At 39.2% G+C, this 18,378-nt stretch overlaps 1 protein-coding gene across 4 annotated transcripts in view; it reads right to left on the bottom strand.

Moving 5' to 3' along the window:
- The window catches only part of smad4b (SMAD family member 4b), a 59,925-nt gene extending 44,553 nt beyond the window's left edge, over window positions 1-15,372 (bottom strand). For all 4 annotated transcript variants that reach the window (XR_012406665.1, XR_012406666.1, XR_012406667.1 and 1 more), the window contains exons 1-5: window positions 15,319-15,372; window positions 10,680-11,029; window positions 7,647-7,821; window positions 6,677-6,706; window positions 4,464-4,676 (exon numbers count right to left, since the gene is read on the bottom strand). Coding sequence is in view for 1 of the 4 variants with exons in the window: in XM_073951913.1 (XP_073808014.1) it covers window positions 4,464-4,676; window positions 6,677-6,706; window positions 7,647-7,821; window positions 10,680-10,919 (658 nt within the window). In the remaining 3 variants the exon portion in view is untranslated. The remainder of the gene's footprint in view (window positions 1-4,463; window positions 4,677-6,676; window positions 6,707-7,646; window positions 7,822-10,679; window positions 11,030-15,318) is intronic.
- Between the last annotated feature and the right edge of the window lie 3,006 nt (window positions 15,373-18,378).

The following is an 18,378-nucleotide window of genomic DNA, read 5'->3' as shown; positions in this document are numbered from 1 at the left end:
TTTTGGACTAATCCAGCTGCCGTAGGCCAATGCGCTGTGCATTATGGGATATGGAGGAAAAATATTTGTTGACAGCGCTTTACCAACAGAGAGAGAGAGAGAGGAAAACATTACCTGATGGATCGTTGGTAATATTTCCGCAAGAGGACCATGGCGCAGTTTAGCTAAACTAATTCACGCCTCCTCCTGAAGAGACGAGTGATGCATTAAACACTGTTTTCCAGCCGCGGCCGCGCTTCATTTTTTGTAATGTATAGTTTGTCTAAAGCAGCGACACAATCGACCAGTGCAGTCGTCCCTCCAGAGTAAAAACGACATTTTGTGTCTGCCAGTTTTGTTTACCTGCAGGAGTTCATTGGCATTTTCCTGCACGTGAATTCTGACCAATCAATAAGCAGTTTCAACTGGTTCGGACCAAAGCCAGCAGTGTGGTTTGAAAGCGACCCAAAGACTGCAGAAAATGCAACAATGTATCATTTATTACCCTTGGTCCGGACCGAATGAAGCGAACTACAGATGTGAAAGCACCCTTAGATACTGTTTGACAACTTGTTTGCAAGTTAGCAGGTTTGGCATGCTGTCCCGGGAGAGAACCCTTAGCTCGGAGATAGTTGAGCCCAGGGCTCCCGCCAGGTCCATAGAGCATGTGAGGGGAGTACGAGGTCAGGTGTTCTCGAGAGCTCCCCTCGGCAAAAGAGGAAAGGAGGAGAAGGGGTGGATGGGGGGTTTCTTCGGGAAACGAAGATAAGGGAGTAGTTCTTAGCTAGGTTACTTATAGTGAGTTTGGATCAATCTGATTGGCTGGCTAAAGAGTGTAGATGAGTGGCCAGCTGCAGTCAATCACATCACGTGCTCCTCTCGAAATTAGTTTGTGAAGCTTCATTTATCAGAACTAATGGAAACTCAGGCCCTGTTTACACTAGTGCGTTTTAGAATGAAAACGATCCGCGTCCAGCGTTTCTGAACAGCTCTCCGTCCACACCAAAACACTGAAAACGCACATCACGTGACCACACACACACTCTCTGGCATGCGCCGCAGCCCATCTACCCAGATGAAAGTGTTCATCAAGGATCTCCCGCTGGATCTAATCTCACTATATTTGCTAAACGTGATATTTAATTCATCTTGTTGTCTATTTCTAACAACATATTCCCCGACTTTGGCCTCTTGAATCTATTACTTGCTCTCGGGTAACGTGTTTTGGCTGAGCGCAAAGCTAAATTAATAATTAATCTAACCACGTACATTCTGTATATTGACTGATCGCTTGCCTTTATTTACGATAATGTATAAACTTATTATACATTATACTTTTATAATGGTCATTATTGATTATTAAAACTGATATTCAGCAAAAGAAACGGCATGTTTCTTAATTTCAATGAAAATGAAAGGAGGCAGTAATGTTAGGCTTCGTTTTATTATGAATACGCACACAGTGAAGATGACACTCATATATTAAGCACAACACCTCAACATTTCTGCTGTCTGTTAAGTTGTTAAAATCAAAATAAAAATAGCAGTTCCTTCATGTTTTTATTTTATTGTTAAAAAAGTGAAACAATGTAGCCAGAGTGATGTGAATGAGGTTATACAGTACACTGTTCCCTTTGAAGATTTACCCGATGTGTCCTCGGGAGTCTGTTTTCCATGTCAAACTTGCAAAGTCTGAACTTACACGGAGAGGATGCAGGACTGAACTGTGTGTAGGCTACTTAATATTGCGGAAAAGCCCCAATCAGAGAGGCGAATGTCTGCAGCCCCGCCTCCGTTGTCAGATGTCTCCGTTTTCCCCCATCCACACTGAGACGAAGCAGCAGCATTTTAGGATGATAACGGCCTCTCCAGCATTTCCAAAACGCTCTGTTTTCGGCGCTCGAAAACTCCAGCGTAGTGTGAATGGATGGTGTAACCGTAGCAAAACTTATGCGTTTTCAAACTTAAACTTATTAGTGTAAACGGGGCCTCAGATCTAATGCGACTCATTGCTTTTCCTAATGCTGGACGATTCATCACTCTCCTTATCCATCAACCAAAAAAGGACTCAAAAAAAAAAAAAACAATCCTGAAACTATGGCTGGACCCATCTGCTCCAACTGATCTATCCTGGAGGCTCTATCTACTGGACATTATCAGCCTGGAATACACCACAGCCAAAATAAATGGAGCCATTAAAAAAAACTGTACAATATAGGTCAAATATGAGAGAGACTGTATCATTTATGTTTCAATCCTGATTTTGTACTTATTATTACAATATTACTGCTTTTATTTTTATTTTACATATTTTGTTGGGTGGATCTCGGGCTTTGTTCAAAATCAAAATGTTCAATAAAAAAAAAAAGAAAGTAAATATTAGCATTGGAGTAAAAATTGATTCATTCATTTATTTTCTTTCCGGCTTAGTCCCTTTATTAATCCGAGGTCACCACAGCGAAATGAACCGCCAACTTATCCAGCATGTTTTTAAGCAACAGATGCCCTTCCAGCTGCAACCCATCTCTGGGAAAATAATAATAATTCCTTACATTTATACAGCGCTTTTCTTGGCACTCAAAGCGCTTTACACATAGGTGGAAATCTCCTTATCCACCATCAGTTAAATAGCTTAATAATGAACATTACAGTCAAAGTAATTTTTTAAAAGTTAATAAAAGGGTAACATTTCTAAAATTAATGATTTTAAAGAAAATGGTCCCAAAATAATTTCTTAATTATTAAGTTTTAGTTATTGAGGTGCACTGTCATTGTACAAGAGTGCGTAGCAGGAATATTTCTCCTTATAGATTTAAGATTTCTTTTTTGTGTACTAGCTCTGTTGCTTGGAATGTTTTGCCTACGATTTTTACAGAGATTCAATTTGAGAGTGTTTTAAGGGAAATTCAAAAGTTCACACTTAGCTGATGATTGATTATAAAGCTTGTTTGGCATGCTGTCTTGGGAGAGAGCCCTGAGCTCATAAGATCCTCGAGCCCAGGGCTCCCTCCCATTTGCAAGGCGAGAGGGGAGTTTGAGCTCAGGTAGATCTCGAGAACTCTCCTGCTGTAGTAGCCAATGAACAGATAGTGATTGCTAAGAGATAACGACTTTCTAGGAGCATGTCTATGGTGCTGATTTGGATTAGTCATTAACTTGAGCTGCATGTTTTTAAACAGAGGAAGGAAACTGGGGAACCCGGAGGAAACCCACGTGAACACGGGGAGAATGTGTAAACTCTGCACAAAAACGTCCGCTGGCTTGGTAAAGACTAGAACCAGGGACATTCTTGCTGTGAGGCAACAGTGCTAACCACTGGGCCACCGCGCCACCCATCTTGGAAATGAGGAGTAAGGGTGGAAGGGGGGATTCTTCAAAACGAAGATGGCTGTGATATGGAACTTAGGTAATTTATAGTGGCAAAGGAATGGTCTGATTGGTAAATCATAGATTGAATAATGCGGGACCAGCCGCAAGCAATCATAAGCACACGATCCTCTTGAAGTAAGTTTATAAATAAACTTCACTGAAAAAGTGGTTGTTGTACAGTTGAAGTTGAGGATTTTGTTGTGAGCTGATGATGTTTGCACTCCATTTATGATTTGCTTGTTCATTTTTTAATAATGTCGAAGACCATAATGCAAATAAGTCTGTGGCTTTTTTGTGTATTTTTTCCTCGACAGTTTTTAAAATATGTATGAACTAGTCTAACTGGACTTGTTTGTATGTTTTTGTTAAAACTGTCAAAAAAAATCAATCAATCAAGCAAGCATACTCATGGAAATAAACAATACACTACCTGACAAAAGTCTTGTCGCCTATTCATGTTTTGGGAACAACAAATAATAAGTTGACTTCTAGTTGATCATTTGGCGTCAGAAGTGTCTTATATGAAAGGCAAAGGCCTCTACATTACACTTATTTTACCACAATAAAATATGATCATGCCTTGATTTCATCTATTTCATTAGGACAGTAAGGTCTGACTTTGCTTGGGCAAAAGTCTTGTCATGTAACAGAAATAATGTCCAGTATAGAATATAAAGTCCTGCTGCAGTGGAAACAGAATGAATATTGTGTCTGACTCCATCATGAGCTTGGAGGACTGCATCCATACATCTCTGCAATGACTCAAATCACTGATTAATAAAGTCATCTGGAATGGCAAAGAAAGCGTTCTTGCAGGACTCCCAGAGCTCATCAAGAGTCTTTGGATTCATCATCAATGCCTCCATCTTCATCTTACCCCAAACATGCTCAATAATGTTCATATCTGGTGACTGGGCTGGCCAATCCTGAAACACCTTGACCTTCTTTGCTTTTGACCTTATACAAGTCATAATTTATATTCAAATATATTTTTCAAATATGAACTTTGATTTTGGATGTGACTAATCGCTTGACATACACTGTGTACATACAACCAGGCAGTGCATTCTGTCCACTCTTTTTTTTTTTGTCAAAAGAATGAAATAATGACTTACTGTTTGGACCGGCAGCCATAGCGCTGAAAGCCGAGGTGGAGGTGGAGCTTGTGTGGTCAGCTGGCGGCAGGAGGACGGGGCTGTTGAAAGTGTCAGGCGGGGCAGAGGGCGTGGCCGTGTGCTGGATGGTTTGAATACTGTGACCTCCATCAGCTGCGGAATGAGACGACTGACCCTCAAACTCCTCCTTCACCATCAGCTCTCCACTTGGACCTGCACATACACACGCAAAAAAAAACAACACATTCACTCATCTGTGATGGGCAACACACTTATTTGAACATACTTCTTGTTCGGCTGGAATACTGGGTTGGGCTGTCTGGGACAGTCGTCAAATGGTTCAGATCTTACCTTGAAGGTAGAGGTTACTATGTCAGTATTGGTAACCATAGGTCGAGGTGGACACCCATGACATGTGGAGTCCCACAAGGCTCAATTCTGGCACCTCTCCTGTTCAACCTTTATAAGTCCCTCTGAGCCAAATAATGAGAAGCAACCACATTTTCTACCACAGCTATGCTGATGACACTCGGATCTACTAAGTCTTACTGCCTAATGACTACCGCTCCATTGACACCCACTGCCAATGTATTGATGAAATGAACAGTTGGATGTGCCAAAAGTTTCTTCAGTTAAACAAAGAGAAAACTGAAGTCATTGCATTTGGGAACAGAGATGAGGTTCTCAAGGGTAATGGGTACCTTGGCTCTAAGGGTCAAACAAATAAGGTCAAGAATCTTGGTGTGACTCTGGAGTCAGATCTGAGTTTCAATAGTCATGTCAGTAAATCAGCGTATTATCATCTCAAAAACATTGCAGGAATTAGATGTTTGTTTCCAGTGGGGATTTAGAGAAACTTGTTCATGCTTTTATCAGCAGCAGGGTGGATTACTGTAATGGATTCCTCATTGAACTTCCAAAAAAGACTGTCAGACAGTTGCAGCTCATCCAGAACGCTGCGGCCAGGATTTTGACCAGAACCAGAAAATCAGAGCACATCACACCGGTCCTCAGGTCTTTACACTGGCTCCCAGTTACATTCAGAATAGATTTTAAAGTATTATTACTGGTCTATAAATCACTAAATGGCCAAAGACCTCAATACATTACAGAATATTACTGAATACAAACTGATCACTGATCTTTAGGATTCTATAAACTAGAAATTCCAAGAGTTCATTCAAAGCAGGGTGAAACGGCAGCTCATAAACTTAATTTAAACTTAACTTAAACTTTCTAAAACTTAATTTGAGCCTGAGAGGGTTAAAAATTATGACATTTCTTCCTAGATTAAAATTAAATTAAATTACAGTCTGTCAAAATACATCATTAAACAACACAATAATGTTTTAAGAAAAAAATTAAGAAATCAATATATGGCAGAACAGCCCTAATTTTCCATCACAATAAATTAAAACATTTTTAAACCAATTGTAAATAAAAAAAACATTATATTTAAAAGAAATGTTCTCACACCTTGTATTTCTATAGAATAAAACAAACATTCATTCATTCATTCATTTTCTTGTCGGCTTAGTCCCTTTATTAATCCTGGGTCGCCACAGCGTAATGAACCACCAACTTATCCAACAAGTTTTTACGCAGCGGATGCCCTTCCAGCTGCAACCCATCTCTGGGAAACATCCACACACACACACGTTTGTTTTTGTGAAAAGTGGGGACATTACATAGGTTTCCATTCATTTTATACTGTTCAAACCGTATATTATATTGCCCTCACCCCACCCCACCCCTGAACCAAACCATCACAGGAGACTGTGTGCAGCTTTACTCTCTGATTAAACTCATCCTGTAGGATTTATAAGCATTTTGAGAAATGAGGACGTCACCAATGTCCTTATATTTCACCTCCTTTTTGTAATACCTGTGTCATACCTATGTCATTATACAGATTTGTGTCCTTATATGTCACAAAAACACGTATACACACACACACACACACACACACACACACACACACACACACACACACACACACACAAACGGACAATTCAGCCAACCCAATTCACCTGTACCGCATGTCTTTGGACTGCGGGGGAAACCGGAGCACCCGGAGGAAACTCACGCGAACGCAGAGAGAACATGCAAACACCACACAGAAACGCCAACTGAGCCGAGGCTCGAACCAATGTAAAACAATTATTAGCACACCTAATAAAGCTAAGGAAAATGAACACTAAAATCCCCCTCACCTGGGCCGCCCAGCGTCAGAACAGACAGATCTAACAAAAGACAAAAGGAGAAAATCATGTAAATAAATATTATACAAACAAAACTCAAATACACCGTCAACCTGACTTCCTCAAGTAGGACATGTTCCTGGATTAACATCTATTTTGATCCTGGAACAACATTACAATCAGCCAATCAGAATTTAGGGATATGTTAACAGTTAATGTTAAGTTTAGGTTTACGGTTATGTTTATGCACTTTTACTTCTTGGTCACAGGTGTCAAACTCAGTTGCAAAAGGGCCGCAGCTCTGCACAGTTTAGTTCCAACCCTAATTAAACACACCTGATCAAACTAATTGAGTCCTTCAGGCTTGTTTGAAACCAACAGGTAAGTGTGTTGGAGCAGTGTTGGAACTAAACTGTGCAGGGCTTCGGCCCTCCAGGAATTGAGTTTGACACCCCTGTTCTATGGTGAAAAGAAGGTCCCGCCTACAAGTAAAGGAGCCAATCATCAATTGCTATAGACTGACGAGACTTCAGGGGAGGGGCTCGGACAAGACATAAGTTTCTGCAGATTTTGTGTGATTTAAATGTTTGGAAATTAAACTAAAGACACAGTTGTGGTTTCATTTTATTGGTGATTCCTAATATGAAATTCAGTCGTAAGCTTGGCAAGCAGTTTTGGAGAATTTAATGTTTTCCCATTCAAACACACTGCCCCAGAGGCGTTTTAAAAATGGCCGCCGAATGAAATGACTTGCCTTAAAGGGACTTTGGTACAACTCCCCTCTGAGTTTGGGAGTAATTTACAGCTATGTAAATTATTAAAAACTTATGATCCAGGATCAACATAGATGTTAAATCCAGGATTGCATCGTACGTGGAAAAATCAAAACATGCTAAAATATACAACATAAACACAGGTCCTTGCACATATTTTTAGCATAATAAAATTTTTAATCACAATAAGGTACCAAAAAACAATTTACCGATGCTTGGAGAAACGACCCTCTCGTAATGGTACGGGTTCACACAAACATTGTCACACTTCAGGTCAAAGGCAAACTGGCAGTATTTGACATGTTTCAGCTCGTTCTTGTGCAGGTCCGGCCAACGCCACAGACGTGCGTAGATGACATGAGGAAATCCTTTACGACCTGCCACCTGACAAACAAATCAAATGCATTTACAGGAGAACTGATAAAAGATTATACTGCCATTTAAATGTTTGAGATATATATATATATATATATATATAAATATATATATATATATATATATATATATATATATATATATATATATATATACAGTTGAAGTCAGAATTATTTGCCCCCCTGAATTATTAGACCGCTTGTTTATTTTTCCCCAATTTCTGTTTTGAGCAGAGCAGATTTCTTCACCACATTTCTAAACATAACAGTTTATTAACTTGTTTCTAATAACTAATTTATTTTACCTTTGCCATGATGACAGTAATATTAGTAATATTAGTAAATAATATTTTACTAGATATTTTTTCAATATAATTTGGCAAGTTATTGTATAACAATGTTTTTTTCTGTAGATTAGAGAGAAAAAAATAGCCTAAAGGGGCTAATAATTTTGTCCCTAAAATGGTGTTTAAAAAACTAATAACTGCTCTTATTCTAGCCAAAATAAATCAAATAAGACTTTTTCTAGAAGAAATATATTATTATTAATATTATCAGACATACTGTGTAAATGTTCTTGCTCTGTTAAACATCATTTGGAAAATATTTTAAAAAGAAGAAAAACATTCGAAGGGGGCTAATAATTCTGACTTCAACTGTATATATACTCACACAGTTGAAGTCAGAATTATTCGCCCCCTGTTTATTTTCCCCATTTTCTGTTTAACAGAGAACAGATTTCTTCAACACATTTCTAAACATAACCACTTTAATAACTAATTTATTTTATCTTCACCATGATGACAGTAAATAATATTTGACTAAAAAAATTTAAAGACACTTCTATACAGCTCAAAATGACATTTAGAAGCTTAAAGGTGCAGTAGGTGATTGTGTTCAGAAGCATTTTTTGTTGTGCTGCCTGAAAGTCTCTTCACAGTCTAATAATAATGATGATTACAGTAAATGATCTAAGTGTGTTTATATGTATTTTTATATTCCGGAAAAGGCATAAAACTAAAAAATTAAATATTGTTGACATCTCTCATAATTGCGATAAGTGGCTCAATCTGTCTGTCAAATGCAGATTTGGGCTTGCCCGTCGTGCATGCACGCCTAGCTGGGCCCGCGCATGCACAGTTACAGTCGTGGCAAAATCAAATGCTGAATTGAAACTTTTTAAACTCCTGAATCGCTCCTGAGTTATTTTTGCACGCTGGAGGAAGGACGACACCATGGCCAAAGTATTTCTGTTAGACAGGTAATGTTCTGTTTTAAAACTATTTAGCTTCATGCAGAGCTGATGCAGATTTGGTTGTGAATAGGTTTTATGCACAGACCTGTTGCTCAGCCACTGAAATCTCCCGCAGATAGATTAATTTGACTATTTTCGGTTTGATAAGGGCCTTTTACAGCATTGATAATGTAGATTTATATTTAGTTTAACAACAAAACATCAGTAAATAGCGCTATTCTGCCTAGTCATTTGGTCATTTGGTCATTTCTGAACAATGACAGCCTGTGACGCGCTTCCTATACTGTTTACCATGGTAGGTAATATTCGCTCTGAAATATTAGTAAGTGTGGCTTTGTAATAAATGAAATTCCTGCACACCACCGGGCCAACCACTATGTACACGTCTAACTGGGGAATGACATGAACTAGTGGGTTGTCTGCTGTCGTGTCGCGGTGGGGGCGTTCGCAATTTCCGGAGGCGTAGCTTTGAAATGCAGTCCCTCCCCTGCCGTCCAAAGCTAATATGCTAATCGATTAGCATTTTGGCAGATCACCTACTGCACCTTTAACTAGGTTAATTAGGTTATCTAGGCAGGTTAGGGGAATTAGGCAAGTTATTGTATAACGATGGTTTATTCAGTAGACTACTAAAAACAAATTGCCTAAAAGGGGCTAATAATATTGTCCTTAAAATGGTTTTAAAAAATTAAAAACTGCTTTAATTCTAGCCGAAATAAAACAAATAATAATAATAATAATAATAATAATAATTCCTTACATTTATATAGCGCTTTTCTGGGCACTCAAAGCGCTTTACACACAATGGGGGAATCTCCTCATCCACCACCAGTGTGCAGCATCCACCTGGATGACGCGACGGCAGCCATTTTGCACCAGACCGCACATGACACACCAGCTGATTGGTGGAGAGGAGACAGAGTGATGAAGCCAATCGGAATATGGGGATGGTTAGGAGGCCATGATGGACAGAGGCCAGTGGGCAGATTTGGCCAGGATGCCGGGGTTAAACCCCTACTCTTTTCGAAGTACATCCTGGGATTTTTAACGACCACAGAGAGTCGGGACCTCGGTTTAACGTCTCATCCGAAAGACGGCGCTCACTGAGCAGTATGGCGTCCCTGTCACTATACTGGGGCATTAGGACCCACACAGACCGCAGGTTGGGCGCCCCCTGCTGGCCTCACTAACACCACTTCCGGCAGCAACCTAGCTTTCCCATGTGGTCTCCTATCCAGGTACTGACCGGGCGCAGCCCTTCTTAGCTTCAGTGGGTGACCATGTGAGAGTTGCAGAGAGCTAGCTGCCGGCTAAGACTTTCTCCAGAAGAAAAAATATTATCAGACATACTGTGAAAATTTCCTTGCTCTGTTAAACATCATTTGGGAAATATTTAAATAAGAGAAAAAAATTCAAAGGGGGGCTAATAATTCTGACTTTGTATGTTGTAAACTTTAAACTCGCAGCGTTTTGGTCACATCCACAATGCATGGTTATTTTTATTAACAAAAAAATACCAACAAAAAAAAACTTCAAAAACTAACTTAATTTTCTACAAAGCTATAAACGATTAACATTACACAGTAAAATGGTCAGTTAATAGACAGACAGACCTGCAGTCTACCGTCCAGCGTGCGCTGTATAGTCACGCATTTACTGGGATGAGCTCCGTTTGTGGTGATGGCAGTGATCAAAGAGTCCAGCTCATCTTTCTTCTCTTTCAGCTTCTTCACCAAGCTCTCTATGGCTCGTTTGGAGAAGGACTCGCTCTCTCCACCCTGCCGATGGCACATGAGGCTGTGGACGATGCTCAGGCAGGCATCATTACTGGTGGGTGTGCTGGAGACGGACATGCTGCTGGATTTACACTCAACCACAGGCGAGAAATAAACAAATCCAAGACCTTCGATCCTCCCGAGCTTCAGTCTTCACACCCTGATGTCGAGACGCGCACCACACTGGCCTGATTAAAAACAAACAAAGAAAAGACGCACAGATTGTAAACAGGACTTAATGAACATTATTATTTCACTTTGCATCGTGTCGTTTTGATGAACCATCAACAGCTATTGGCTTTATTTAGCTGTTATATTTCAATTTTGTTGATGATAAATTTTCTCAATTTATTCCAGAAGAGTATTGCACAACAGTGGAATCAAGAAAGCCAGGATAACAGCATGGCTTGACCTAGAGGAGGAGGCTATGTGAGTGATACTTTTGGGCCGCACTCGCCAGCTGCACTTCGTTAAACACTATACTATGATATGCAGTGATTTTCTTTGAAGATGGTTGTGAAAAATAGTATGTAATAGTAGTAATAGTACACTTTAGTATGGTACAAAACCTTTTTACTATATATTACTATTGTATTTTAGTTGAATTACTGGTGTGTGTGACCGGTGCAGTGCTTTGAAACAGTAGTAATGTATGTAATTGACGCCTAATCTCTTGCTATACACTTTATTAACCCGTGAGGGTGTTTAAACCTTTGAATCAAAATGCGAAGCAGTCACGAAAATGGCGAAAATGAAGCTTCGGACGTCACTGATCACGTGATGATGGCAAAACGAATCAAGCTCCGGTACACTGCTTCACTACGAGATGCAATATTTTTTTGATACATGCTTCGAAGCCTCTGTGCAAATAGTCATTCATTCATTCTCTTGTCGGCTTAGTCCCTTTATTAATCCGGGGTTGCCACAGCGGAATGAACCACCAACTTATCCAGCAAGTTTTTACGCAGCGGATGCCCTTCCAGCTGCAACCCATCTCTGGGAAACATCCACACACACATTCACACACACACTCGTACACTACGGACAATTTAGCCTACCCAATTCACCTGTACCGCATGTCTTTGGACTGTGGGGGAAACCGGAGCACCCAGAGGAAACCCACGCGAAGGCAGGGAGAACATGCAAACTCCACACAGAAACACCAACTGAGCCAAGGTTCGACCCAGCGACCTTCTTGCTGTGAGGCGACAGCAATACCTACTGCGCCACTGCCTCGCCCCGGTGCAAATAGTCACATCACTAAAGCTTTCTGAAGCAGTGAAGCGCTCGACTCAATTGTATCCGAAAAAAGGTTCGTTACTTCAGGGGCTCCCAAACTTTTTATCCCGTGACCTCCAAAATGATAATGCCAGTGACTCGCGACCCTCAATATCCTCTGAGGTGGTTATAAATACAGAGACCTTGCATGCAATGGTGCACACACACCAATAGACCCAAGTCTATTTTATAGTAACTATAAGCTACTATAGTAACTATGTAGTATCGATAAATGACTATTTTTTCTCTTCAGTAGGTTATGCATAAAATATGGTAATTGTTATGGTTTAATAAAAATAAATAATATTTGGAAATCACCAGGCGAACCCCCCTTCATTGTCCCACGACCCCCACTTTGAGAACCACTGCGTTACTCAAAGCTTTCTAAATCAGAGCTCGATAAGGACCTCTTCTGGTGAAAGTGTGGGAAATGTCGAATGTTCACAACTGACCAATTTATTCATGTATTAATACAACAACAGTAATATAAACAAATTACTCAATTACTGTAGTTTTGACACATAAGGTATGTTACAGTCACAACCTATGACTGTAGTAAAATCCAAGATATTCAAATGTATTTAAAATTATAATTTTCCAACTAGTCCCGTTCCAAACGGGGATCGAACCAGTGATTCCTGTATGGGAGGCGAATGCACTAGGAGGAGGCTATGTGAGTGATGCTATTGGGCTGCTCTCGCCAGCTGGTCTCCGTTAAATACTATAATATGATATGCAGAGGTTTTCTTTATAGATGGTTGTAAAAAATATGCTAATACACGTTAGTATGGTTCAAAACCTTTTTACTATAGATTACTATTGTATTTTAGTTTAATTACTGGTGTGTGGGACCGATGCAGTGCTTTGAAACAGTAGAAATGTATGTAATCGAAGCCTAATCTCTTGCTTTACACTTTACTAACCCATGAGGGTGTTTAAACCTTTGAATCAAAACGCGAAGCAGTCACGTGGGTATAGGCGAAAATGAAGCTTCGGACGTCACTGATCACGTGATGATGGCAAAGCGAATCAAGCTCCGGTACACTGCTTCACTGCGAGATGTATCGTTTTTTTGATACATGCTTCGGATGTACATTATAGGATGTTTCATCATCATCATGTAAAAAAATCTAATTATATCTATATATATATATATATCTATATATATATATATATATATATATATATATATATATACATACATACATACACACACATACACACACACACATATATATATATACATCGGTTGTGTTATATATATATATATATATATATATATATATATATATATATATATATATATATATATAAAATTATCGACATTTTCTATTTTTTGTCATTTTTTTCTGCAAAATCTCATTTTGTAAATGTATTATCTTTTTATACCTAATGATGTTAAGTGAACAAAGTCTTATTTTAATGAATAAAAACTTTTGTTTAAATGCACAAAAAATTATTGTCTATATTCACTAAGAAATGAACTCAGTCAAGGCTAAATTCAGCCAGGATAGCCTCAAAATCCCAGCTTAATCCCTGATCTTACTTTTGTGCAATACCACTTTAGAGACCATTCAATTGAATTTTAGGACTATGCATCTTTATATTTCAGACATGTGTGTAATTATTTTGTGAGTGAGTGGGTGGATGGATGGATGGATGGATGGATGGATGGATGGATGGATGGATGGATGGATAGATAGACAGAGAGAGACAGACAGACAGACAGACAGACAGACAGACAGACAGACAGACAGACAGACAGATAGATAGATAGATAGATAGATAGATAGATAGATAGATAGATAGATAGATAGATAGATAGATAGATAGATAGATAGATAGATAGATAGATGCTACAAATAGACTTATTGACATTACTATAAAAACTTATTTTCAATTCTTCTTTTCAACTGAATTGAATTTATTTATGTTTTAACGGCATATCAACAGCTATAATTATTGGCAACTGTTATCATTCATGGCAACATTGGTAAATAATTATTTAATACATCATTTACAATCATAACAGTTTATTCATAAACAAGCAAAAGCATACAGATATCAACAATACTGATAAAAAAATAATGTAAGATCTTTCAATTTGGTCGATGATAAGCATTTTTAAATTATTCCAAAAGACTGTGTGTCTTTATATTTTAGACATTTCTAATAATTTTATGGCTACATGTGAAGAGTTCAGATGCAAAAACCTCTAAAGGCCATCTGAATTGTTCTTCTAAAATGAGCATTTTATCCGACTCCTGTGTATAGGTTCAGTAATATCAGTTTTATGGCATAGAATAAGCCCTTTTTTGTGGTCTTTAAAGTAAAACAACTCAACATAAACAAAGAAGGCTGATTCAGTTTTGATGGAAATTTCAGCCGGCACTTAGAGGTTTTTGCATCTGAACTCTTCATATGTGTAATTATTTTGTAGACAGACAGACAGATGGATGGATAAATGGATAGACAAATGGATGGACAGACAGACAGACAGATATGTAGATAGATAGATAGATAGATAGATAGATAGATAGATAGATAGATAGATAGATAGATAGATAGATAGATAGATAGATAGATAGATAGATAGATAGATAGATAGATAGATAGTCAAATGGATAGACAAACGGATAGACAGACAGACGGACAGAAGGATAGATAGACAAATGGATGGACAGACAGACAGACAGACAGACGGATGGATAGACAACTGAAATAACATGCCATATATCATAGTAATGACGCTACAAATCGATTTATTTACATCAAGTTAACTTTACTATAAAAACTGAACAAAATGTTATGTTTTTTATTCATATTTACGCTGAATTATTGGGGAATCGGTTGAATTTACATTTCAGCTTTTTTTCTGACAAAACAGTCACTGCTTTCCCAACAACATCCCAGTAACTTCAGGTCTGTTAATAAATTATACCAAAACATTAAAATAGCCAAAAGCAGAGCATTACCCTGTATTATTATAACAAGTAAATACGTGAACGTGAGTGATATTAAATCAGATCACTCTGTGACAATACAACTGATCTCACTATGATGCTAGCAAGCTAACTGGCTAACAGATACTCCTTAAACATGTGCGAAATGCACGAGTAAAAGCGTCTGAATTAGAACCATAGTAAAGCATTACGAAAAAATAATGATAATGTGAGAAAATATCAACAGAAACACTTACGATTCATGGCGCAAAGGCACGGACGCTGTCTCTACGTAAGCGCAGTGATGTCATCGCTCGGGTGACGCAGCCGTGCACGTAAACACGGCCCTCCCTCACAGATGATTTTTCGTCAATTTTGACTGAAAACTGCTGAGTTACCGCTGAATAAAAGTTTAAAGGGTCATTGGGTTAAACAGTTTTAAACGACGACAATAATATCTAATCTTACTACATTCCTTTTGACTACACTAAACACGTTCAAAGTACTATACAGTCAGTCAGTCGGTGTAGCAAACATGAGATCGAGTATAAACGCTACATTTACAGGGGAAAATGCAACGCAGATAGCTTTTTTCCACTTTATTTATCGTTTATAAAGGAACTAAACTGAACATTTCGAAACAACTATAAAAGCTTTGCTCACTTGGACTATATCGTTTAATCTTGCCCTACAATGTAGTAAACAGCTATTCATACTCCTAAAGAACAGTCCCCTGCTAAAAAATCCAGCTTAAACCAGCCTAGGCTGGTTGGCTGGTTTTAGCTGGTTGACCAGCCTGGTTTTAGAGGGGTTTTGGCCATTTTCAGGCTGGTTTCCAGCCATTTCCAGCCTGGTCTTAGCTGGTCAGGCTGGAAAATGACCAGCCAAATCCAGCTAAAACCAGCTTGACCAGCCTGGTTTAAGCTGGATATAGCTGGTTTTGGCTGGACTCCCAGCTTGGCTAGGCTGGTCAAGCTGGTTTTAGCTGGTCATCTCCCAGCCTGACCAGCTAAGACCAGGCTGGAAATGGCTGGAAACCAGCCTGGAAGTGGCCAAAACCCCTCTAAAACCAGCCTGGTCAACCAGCTAAAACCAGTCAACCAGCCTAGGCTGGTTTAGGCTGGATTTTTCGGCAGGGTCTTGCTGTCATTTCTCCATCCTCTGCAACACTAAATGCATCTGTTTGAGTGACTCAAGGGAATATGATAGCTACTGCGTGAATTCAGAGCAAAAGCTGTTTCACAGACTGCCAAGTGCTATAAATATTAATAAAACAGTAATTGCTTATGCAATTTTCTCTGGGGAAGCTAATGACAGAAATTAACCTACTTTAAAGTGTGTAAAATATGGCAAAGTCAGAAATGTACACTACCTGATAAAAGTCTTGTCAGCGATTCCAGTTGTAAGACCAATAGGTAGATTTATCAGTTGAACTGCATCCCAATCATCACAAATACTGCAGAAGACCTACTGGAACCCACATGAACCCAAGATTCTCACAGATATCAATCAAGTTTGGTAAAGGAAAAATCATGGTTTGGCAGGGCTGCCAACTTTTGGTTTTAACTTGGAGTGAGAATTTTTGCCCTGCCCTTACGACTCAAACAACGCCCCCCACAAAGCCACACACCTTTTTATTTATACACACACACATACACACACATACACACACACACACACACATGTTACTACCATTGAGTTACACAATGCAGCATTTAGCTCGCTCGTAAACATCGCCGCTGTCCTCAGATCATTGTCTGAGCAGAGGTTTCATCATTAGCCCTGACTGTCAGATGCTCTTCATCTCAGGAGCTGTATTTTTAGATGCTTGATAACAGATATAAGGTGAGTTATGGCTGGAGTGGACGCTGCCAGACGGGCTTTCATTCATTTTGGCATGACAGGAGAGAACAGGATACTAATGAGTGACAGAGAGAGTCCACAAAAACTGCTCTCCGGTTGCATTTTATTTGATGAATATTATCTTTTAGAGCAGGGGTGTCAAACTCAATTCCTTGAGGGCCGAAGCCCTGCACAGTTTAGCTCCAACCCTGCTCCAACACACTTACCTGTTGGTTTCAAACAAGCCTGAAGGACTCAATTAGTTTGATCAGGTGTGTTTAATTAGGGTTGGAACTAAACTGTGCAGAGCTGCGGCCCTTTTGGAACTGAGTTTGACACCTGTGCTTTAGAGCTTCGAGTCGTGCCTCAGGTTTTTCCCTCAGGTGTTTCTCGTCAGATTTGTTGTAGAAAGGTGAGAAATGTTTGAGTTTAAGACATACTTAAATTAATATATAAGCTAAGAGATGAAGTTAAAGATATTTGTGCAAAGCATTTATTTATAAATTATATTTGTAAATAAATGAAGCAGGAGCGATGCGAGAGGCGCGCTGGTATGTTTTCAGCGCGCATGCGTCAGTTTGTTTTTGATTGCATTGCTTTCACCAGTGTTGGTTCGGTTCCACAGAGAGAATAACATCTTTATATTAAAGCTGCAAGCAGCGATGATAGGGACCTCGCACCCGGGCTCACCGCCGCCCGGTGGCCTCAGGATAATAGAGAACAGCGAACAATAATATTTTAAGCCGATATATACAAAGAAGCCGAGAAAATCACAGATTTATGCCAAACTTCCTCCTGTCAGCAGGTGGCGCTATGACTGTGACTCAAGATTGGTATGTAGATGTCTTCAGGAGAGGAATCTTATCAACCATGTGAATTTTCAGTCAGGTCGGACGTTGTTTGGCTGAGTTATAAGCCAAACTTCTTGTTGCCAGCAGGTGGCACTTTGACTGTCTTAATGTTGGTATGTGTCAATGTTGGTATGGTGTGTGCCAATTTTCGTGCATGTGCGTGATTTGTAGGTCTGGGGCTCGTCCGTTTAATTTTTCTAGGTGGCGCTGTCGAGTCATTTTGCCACACCCACTTCCGAGACCCATAATAAACGTACATTTTCGCCACTTCTGAGGCGTGTGCAAAGTTCCGTGAGTTTTCGGGCATGTCTAGCCCCTCAAAATCGCGATTCATTCCGGAAAAGAATAATAATAATAATAATAGTAATAATAATAATAATGATAATAATAATAATAATAATAAACGGAGCAATTCCAATAGGGCCTTGCACCGTTCGGTGCTCGGTCCCTAATAATTATAAACGTCTTTAAAACCGTCTTTATTATAACGGAATACATATTCCACGGAGATGATTTTACTGCTTACTTTTTCATACTTCAGCCTCCACATCAAAGTTCCTGACAGCAAAGAAGGTCATGGTGCTCCAGGATTGGCCAGCCCAGTCACCAGACATGAACATTATT

This window comes from Danio rerio, chromosome 5, assembly GCF_049306965.1.
Source record: "Danio rerio strain Tuebingen ecotype United States chromosome 5, GRCz12tu, whole genome shotgun sequence".
In the NCBI taxonomy this organism is placed as follows: domain Eukaryota; kingdom Metazoa; phylum Chordata; class Actinopteri; order Cypriniformes; family Danionidae; genus Danio; species Danio rerio.
The sequence above is the reverse complement of the archived record's forward strand: the minus strand, read 5'-3'. Positions and strand labels throughout refer to the sequence as shown.